The following is an 8502-nucleotide window of genomic DNA, read 5'->3' on the forward strand; positions in this document are numbered from 1 at the left end:
AAGGTGTACTAGTCTGAGTGGTGACATATGTCCGTCCTCATGTACAAAATACATTGATTTTGACTCAGGGGACTAGAACCACGCAAATTTGGCCACTTGATGAATGATTTTACCAAAGAGTTTAGTCAAAAGAGAGATTCATCTTCTCTTCAACCAGTAATCATCAGAACTGGTTCTTCTGAATCACTGCATATATATCTTGCTAGTTAAACTAATCAATGTCTCATTTAATCACTTGCCTCATCTCTGCTACTGCTACTACTACAAATGTCACAACCCTCAAAAGTTCTATTCCATTACTCTCTATAAAGAACCTTACAAGAAGAAGAAGTAGTAGAAGAAAACCCATTGTCCTCAGTAGCTCATCAGCATCATATCCTTCTGACGCTTCTGCTTCAGTTGTTCCCGACGAAAGAAACTCCAATTCTTATCCCAACAAGAAAAATTCTTCCTTTGTGGAACCCATTACAACTAGTAAAGTCCCATCGGCAGCTAATAATTCCAGCTTCAATCATGCCTTGCCGGCGAAACCCACTGGTGGTCCCCTGTTCCTATTCCTTCAATCTACCGAAGGGAACATTGAGAAAGTAAGTGTTTTTGTATACTTGATCACTGTTGGTAATCCTTATGTAACATGAGATGAGTCTTAACTTGTAGCCCAATAGATTGGTGCGTTATATCCTCTTCTTTCTTCTGATACTGTTTGTTGTTTGTCCTCTGCAGGCAATTTTTGACTTTCGGTTCTTGGCACTCTTTGCTATTGCAGGTTCATTAGCCGGTTCATTGTTGTGCTTTTTAAACGTAAGTCGATCCTTATTGCAGACCCTAAATTTACTTCTATTGAACTACATAAGTAGTCTTTTTTATTGCTATTGCATCCCTGTGAAGTGTATACATATATATGTCAAACCAATCTTGCTATTTGTCGCTTTGTTCATAGCTCCATTTGTCGCCAAGGAAACTCTTGCCTTTCTAACCGCACATAAGGATTTAAGAGACAAGTAGGGCGGCTAATAACATTTTTGATATTTATGAACTAGGAATCCTTTAATCAGGTAGCACTTGCATATTGAACTTTGGTTTACAATAAAGTAGATGCTTAAGAACAATATTTATTAAACCATTCACAGCTTGCATAGAATAAGTGGTTTCCAAGGAAATGCGAGAGTTACTATGATTAATCTCTTAGTTAATCTACCAAACAAAATGCAATGGTTGGGTAACAAATTATTGTTCTGGCCGTATTGCATCTTGTAAGTATTCCGAACCCATTCTGACAATTCAAAGGGAAAACTTGGTAAATGGCGAAGATGGCATTATTCCCACAATAAAGAATGATTTTGTTTATGGTCCAAACAATTCTCTGTTCTGAACCAAATTGGAGGAGAGCTTATTATGAAAATTTGAACCAGGTGTAGAATTGTAAGACAAGACTACCTGCCATGGCATATGGAATGATATTTTGATAATTGTTAAGTCAGCCTTACGGAAAGGTTTTGTTTGTCTTTCAACTTTTGGCTGAGTGAACACTATGTTGATCTTAAATTGTGTCTGTTGTTTAGGGATGTGTTTACATTTTTGACGCATACAAGGTTTACTGGACAAGCTGTGTCAGAGGGAATCACTCTGGACAGATGGTTCTACGATTAGTTGAAGCTATTGGTAAGATCCAAATATTGTGTTCAGGGGATAGTTTCTTTGGTTATGTAGTCACTGCTCTAATGAAAGAATGGTATGCATTTGATTGATGCTAAGAATCACTGGTGCAGATGTTTATCTTGCGGGTACTGTGATGTTGATATTCGCCATGGGCTTGTACGGACTGTTTATAAGTAATTCTCCTCATGATGCACCTCCAAGCAAAGACCGTGCTCTAAAAGGATCTTCTTTGTTTGGCATGTTTGCTCTAACAGTAAGTACACTTCAAACCTTTACATGTGGATCTAGCAAAATGAAAATTCTAGTTCTTGATGTGATTATGTTTCCTTCACCAATTTCAATTTTCCAAACGGTGTTCTGGATTGATTCCATTTTGGAGCTCATTATCCTGGGTACATTTTTCACCTTTTATTGTAGTTCAGTTTACAGTAAAATTATAGTCCGGTTGCGGGTAAATCATGCAACAGGCAGAGGTGAATATATGGAAATAGCATAACGGATGTTGTGTCTAGTCTGCATCGTGGAATCCCATTCCTATATATTAATTGAGCGAAAGCAAAGTTTTGTTTGACAATGAAAAAATGATCTAGTACTTAATATCTGTACTTTATTTTGTTGTGTAGGAGAGACCTACATGGATGAAAATAAGCTCACTTGACGAGTTAAAGACGAAAGTGGGACATGTTATTGTCATGATTCTATTGGTAAAGATGTTTGAGAGGAGCAAGACAGTGATAATAACTACAGGCGTGGATCTGCTAAGCTATTCTGTATGTATTTTTTTCTCCTCGGCTTCCTTGTATATTCTCCATAATTTGCATAAATCAGATTAGTAATCTTACAATAGCTGTTCCACTATGCTATAGATGAACTTGAGAAATTACAGTGTATAAATTTGTAAAAGGTGATAAAGAAGAAGAAATGGAATACTTTGCAATGTCTAGAGTTTGGTTACAAATGTTTTGTTTTATTGTTCTTCACTGGTCTATCCTTGTCGAAACCTCTATACCGAGCTTGATCGAACTATTCCTACTAACTTGCCAATAATGCTACACCTGTACATGTCTGGGTTTTCTACACTTCAGTTATTAGATGTTCAAATCAGTCACAGGTTTATCTCGACTCCTGCTCAACTTTAAATGTGTGTTTATCTGGACATTAGTACAACCTAGTTGCTTGACGAATTACATGAGTTTCTACAAAATCATATATTACAAGGAATACACTGCAAGTTTCAAAAGATACCTTCACTTGTTATAGCCTTACGTCCCTCTGCATAGAGATATAGATTGTTTTCTATAGGCTCCATTAGATCGTCTGTTCCCACTTCCCAAGCTCAACCTCTTGTATCCACTTAATAGTTGGACTTGTTCGATCATGTGTACCTACATGTAAAGCTAATATATAATAGGGAGACCTCATGCGCACACAATTTGAGACAACTCCGGAAGGAAATAGAATGCTGTCAAACACTGTCTATTTCGTTTGAGATAAAACCATGTACTCCAGGAAAAACCAACACACTACAAATAGAATAGTTTTAAAAAGATGAAACAGACACCTAAAATCATCGTTTGTGTAAGAAACATCAATTAAAAATCGTTTTGTTTACAAGGGTGATCCATACACTGCTTCGATGACCTTTATGTTAATTCATGATTTTTGGGGCATTGCCATAGTATAATTTCTTATTCTAAAATTACTTTGCATTTACATTGCACAAACTAATCACAAAATGTATCTACAACGCATATACTCCGAGATTATCTGTAGCACTAGCATCTCGCAGTTTTGCCAGGGCAAATCCTCGTATCTGTCGAACCCTCTCTCTAGAAAGATGCAAAACCCTCCCAATCTCATCGCAGGATTTAGGAGTATCCCCATTGAGTCCAAAGTGCAGATACAAGACAAACTCTTCTCTTTCTGTAAGCGTTGTCTTGAGAAGCTCATGTAAATTTTGCTTCATTTGTTGCCTTCTAAACATTGTTTCTGGTCTTGTTTCATCTGGCCCTGGTATGATCTCCTGTATTAATTTACAAAAACCAATTAAGTTGTGCAAGTGGTTCCAAGGTGATCAAATTCCTGAACTTTACAGAACCAAATTGATGTGTGTGGATCTAGTATAATTTAGGAATGATGAAGAAAAGAACCTTTAACGTCACGCATCCATGAAGTGTTGGAGGGGTCCGATCCAGTGAGATTGGAGTCCTATTGCTCATCGATGCCAGTCGTATGACTGAGACATCGATGCCGGCTGTATCTGCAATTTCTTCATAGGTAGGCCATCTCCCTAATTTGCTGGTTAATGCAGTGTTAGTCTTTGCAATTTTTGCCACCATCTCACACATGCTTCCCTACACACATGACAAGCTAACCATGCATTCACTGATTACCAGCTTAATTAAGGATGTTAAAACACTGAGTGATATTATATCACGAAATATTGTATGAAATTAAATTGGAACTCATCCCCATAGTCTATGCAATGCCTGAACCAGGACAAGCTACATTTTTATTTGCTAAAAACATTGAGGGAAAATTTCAGCAATTTCTGTAGAGCTACCTTACAGTTATGAAGATCTGAGGATAATGAAAATACTTTAAAAATTACTTGTATACTTATTCTCTCTGAACATGCTTGTCCAGGGTAGAAGTTGGTCAAGTTGGCCCTTCTTAAAGTCCCACCAACACCCAGGCATTATGGAGTTGATGCATGATGCAATAATAAGTAGTGCTTACCGGTAATCTGATTGTCCTGGATTTTTGTTCGATTGCTCGGATAATTGCTTGTTTGATCCACCAATAAACATATGTTGAGAGCTTAAATCCTTTTCCTGGATCAAATCTTTCAGCTCCTCTGAGCAGCCCTATGCTGCCTTCCTGTCATTGTTATCACCACATTATCCATTTTAGTTAAAAATCGACCATTTGTCTCCTTTTTTCTTATGTTATAACCATGTACAACCAATATACCTGTACAAGGTCTTGAAGGCTTAATCCCCTTCCTTGATAAGCCGTAGCTATGGAGACAACAAGTCTTCTGTAGCTGAGAGTGATCCTATTTCTAGACTGGCTTATCCTTAAAATTGCCCTTTCAAGGCTGCTTCTCTTCATCCCTACGGCTTCAGCCCATTCTGATATTGTTGGTTCCTCCTTTCTCGTATCACATAATTTATTTCTTGCTGCTTCCAAACGTGCTCCTTCCTGTCCAAAATGTACCAATGAAATGACAACTGATTTTGGGTCCTGTAACTTCAATTTAAGCGTATGTTCTATTTGTGTGCTTTGTCTTGGTTGTACTGTTCATTTGAAGAGAAAATGAATATTTCTATTGTTCATTTGAATAGACAATGAAAGTAAGGATTACCTTGAGATCCATGGAGAACTCAGCTTCTTCTTTTGCTGTAAGATAATTTGATGATGAAGACCTGGATGATCTGCTTTTCTCCAAGTATTCATTCCTTGCATCCACCTCGAAAAAATGTACACCCTTCCGTCGCTTTCTCCTCCTATATCTGCTACTATCGGTATTACTAACACTACTATCATGAACCACCACCGGCAAGCACCTCCAATCACTTAAAACTGATACCTCATTGTCACTATCATTGTCAAATGTCGTGGCATCCGTTTCATGAAATGAGGCAAGACTAGTTTGTGAGGAAGAAACAGAAGCAGCATCTTTCGCAGCCTGAAGGGCTGCATTTGCAAGAGCTACGGCATTGGCTGTTGTTGTTATCAAGTCGTCAGAAACAGGAATCAGTCCTAGTTTATGTGAAACAGAAGAAGATGAGGATTGAGATAGAAGGGGTTGTGGAAGTATTAAAATTGATGATGGTTTTGTTGGAAGTGAGCAATAGAAAGAGATGCTAGGAAGGTGTGGAGAACGGTTTGAAGATGAAGAACAGACATTGGATGAAGCCATTATTATGAGCGGGCTGATCCCATCGATGAAGGTTTCATGTTAGTAACTAGGAAATAAAATCATATTATCAGTTGAAAGTGTTTCCATTGGCAGATGAAGACAATGTTGTTATTCGTTTTTTGTCCATAAGAAGAAGATAAGGTAACGAGAACTTCTCCATACCATTTGGTACTGATGATGTGTTTCAGTTTCTACTTAAACATGAGCATCTAATTTGTGCCAAACCTAATTATGAAAATCCATGGACAATTGAGTAATGGGACCTGTCACGGCCCTACTTAGCAACTGGCGAGCCGCAAAAATAAATAAATGTGTGAATTCGTGTTTAATGCATTTTGATTATCTTAATTCCGTTTAATTATTAAAATCTCTTAACTATGTCTACAAATGAATCTTTGCAAGCGCTATCTATATCATTTTAATTAGAAAATATTTCCCTAATGATTAAAAATTATAATTTAGAATTAAAAATCAGCGTAGTATAGGTATTTTATTTTATTTTTATAAATACGATTTCATTAAGATAGTCTACCCGCGGTCGAAGCCGAAATTTTAGCAACAGAAGACATTTAATATAGAGGATTATCGATTACCTCTCCCATATTTAGACTTATCTACCGAAAGATTTGCAAAATACATAAGGGAGGGGTGTCTTCCTAATCAAAATTACAATTAAAAGACCTAGCTCTTTGCCAAAGCATCTTCCTCTGCATTACCAGTTCTGAAAACAAACTAAAACCCAATGAATTAGATTGAGATCTAGCTACTTAAACCGCTTCTTCCAAAAAAGATCTGTTGCGGCAAGAAATGTCAGCTGATTTTCTGTTTTTACTAAGCTTTCGCGGTCTCCTTCAACACTGAAGTGGTTCATAATCTTCTCATTTTCCCAACTTGCTACTTGAAGTAAACCTACAACTTATGTTTCTTGTGAATCTGGACTTGTTGTTGGTCTTGCTCTTTCTCTTTCGAAATACGTGTATCATCTCTAAGTATTAACGCAGAACTTGCAGGTTGATTTTTTGAAATCCTAGCGGCTTCAATATTGATTTTATGATTGTGATTTTCATGAGCGGTCCAGGGTGTAGTCTGAGTCTTATGTTCTTGTGTATTGTTTTTCCTAGAAGGGTTGTTCTTACACCAAAATCGCACATGTCTTTGAATCCCTAAAGCCAACTGAAGGGGTGTTTTTTCTTTCTCCTGAAATACCTTACTACGTCATTCTTTCCATATAAACCACATTTTAATTAATGCCAAATCTATGGAGATTTCATCTCTAGGATTTTGCATTCAATCTTTACATACGTCTGGAGTCTTGGTAGGAGAACTGAACTCGAGTGTAGGGGGATATGGAGTTAATTCCCAGACAACTTTAGCATAAGAGCAGTGAATTAAAAGGTGTTCAACTGTTTCATCTTTTTCCCCACAAAAAAGTGCATAAAGGGTTTACATTCTTTACCATTCTGTAAAGTCTAGAATTAGTTGATAATGCATTTTGTAGACATATCCAGGTGTTTGAGGGTGAAAACAGTTTCTGCTGGTTTCGGTAATTTTGTGTAATGTGGGTGAGAAACAAGTCTAAACCCTAAACAATATACTCCAAGGGAGTACGTTAGGTTCGAGAGATCAATCTGTACAAGTCCGGCCTAAACCAAGAAATGTTCGTTCCAGACTTGCTTCGGTCACAAAGTGGAGGAGAAGGGTTGGTTTTGAGGAGGGAAGCGAAGAGAGTGTTGAGACCAGAATAGTTGATTCTGTAAGAGTAGTTGTTTTGACTTGTATCAGAAAGAGTAAGCTAACAGATGGGAAAGCTAACAGGTGATTTCTAAGTGTTGTATGCTCCTGACCAAAACTTGTTTTCGGTGGAAATAGGTAATGCCTATTTATACAAGTCGAAGTGAAACGTACTCTGGTCTCATTAAGAAATGAAAAACGGGTGAGTAAATGGGAGGAGGTGGTAACCGGTAACGCCTGGAATTGATGTTCCATAAAAGAAAGAGTTTTACCATTACTCCCTGTATTTACTAACCGCCTCATCCTTATGACATTTTCTTATAACGGGCATAGTGTACGCCGCACGCTGTAAACCGCCAAACCAATAACCAATGAGCATCCCCCAGTTTGTGACATGCGTTGATGTCTCGAGTATTTTCGTGGAAAACATGTAGCACGTTGTTGTTGTCTGGCAAGTTGAGCTTGGGAGACTTGTCGGCTCGGTGGTGACCTTCGACGGTCGAGATTCTGCATCTTAAGAGGAAAGGTAGCCGTTGATTATTGCATCCCTTCATTTGGTAGCCAGTGGCATGAAAGCATTGATCAGTATGGCTTTAATATGGCCTAGTTTAGCCGCGGCCAAAAGTTAGGGTTTTGGCTTTGTTTAGGCACGACCAAACTAGGGCCAAAGGTTGTCATAGTTAGTTGGTAACCTTGGACGGCTAAGACTGCACCTTAGATGAAAAAGTGGTCGTTGATTGTTGAAGGCCTTCTTTTTAGTAGCCGCATAGGGAAGGCCGGCATGGTATGGCGCGGCAAGGTGGTTGGCATGCCATTGGCACATGTGGCATGGCATGCCTTGGCGCGGTTTGGCGTGGACAAAACTAGGGTTTTGGGCCAAAGGTTACCATGCGTTTTTTGGAAACCTTGGACGGCTAGGATTTGCATCTAGGATGGAAGGGTGGTCGTTGATTGTCGCACGCCTTTGTTTTGGTAGCCACATAGGGAAGGCCGGCATGGTATGGCGCGGCAAGGTGGTTGTCATGCTATTGACACATATGGCATGGCATGCCTTGGCGCGGATTGGCATGGACAAAACTAGAGTTTTTATCCAAAGGTTACCATGCGTGGTTTGGCGACCTTGGACGGCTAGGATTTGCATCTAGGATGGAAGGGTGGTCGTTGATCGTCGCACGCCTTCGTTTTTA

The 8502-nt window shown here is 38.7% G+C and overlaps 2 protein-coding genes across 2 annotated transcripts; one reads left to right on the top strand and one right to left on the bottom strand.

Moving 5' to 3' along the window:
• Nucleotides 1-64: 64 nt before the first annotated feature.
• Nucleotides 65-2602, top strand: LOC113350168. The gene is made up of 5 exons (XM_026594260.1): nucleotides 65-587; nucleotides 724-801; nucleotides 1563-1662; nucleotides 1770-1912; nucleotides 2283-2602. The coding sequence occupies exons 1-5, from the start codon at nucleotides 219-221 to the stop codon at nucleotides 2490-2492; spliced, it is 900 nt and encodes a 299-aa protein (XP_026450045.1). The 5' UTR covers nucleotides 65-218; the 3' UTR covers nucleotides 2493-2602.
• A 630-nt stretch (nucleotides 2603-3232) lies between these two features.
• Nucleotides 3233-5816, bottom strand: LOC113350169 (RNA polymerase sigma factor sigD, chloroplastic-like). Its single transcript, XM_026594261.1, has 5 exons — nucleotides 5027-5816; nucleotides 4633-4863; nucleotides 4399-4539; nucleotides 3810-4013; nucleotides 3233-3682 (listed from the first exon to the last, which is right to left on the bottom strand). The coding sequence occupies exons 1-5, from the start codon at nucleotides 5582-5584 to the stop codon at nucleotides 3401-3403; spliced, it is 1416 nt and encodes a 471-aa protein (XP_026450046.1). The 5' UTR covers nucleotides 5585-5816; the 3' UTR covers nucleotides 3233-3400.
• Between the last annotated feature and the right edge of the window lie 2686 nt (nucleotides 5817-8502).

The sequence above is a fragment of the Papaver somniferum genome, chromosome 2, assembly GCF_003573695.1.
Source record: "Papaver somniferum cultivar HN1 chromosome 2, ASM357369v1, whole genome shotgun sequence".
Lineage (NCBI taxonomy): Eukaryota > Viridiplantae > Streptophyta > Magnoliopsida > Ranunculales > Papaveraceae > Papaver > Papaver somniferum.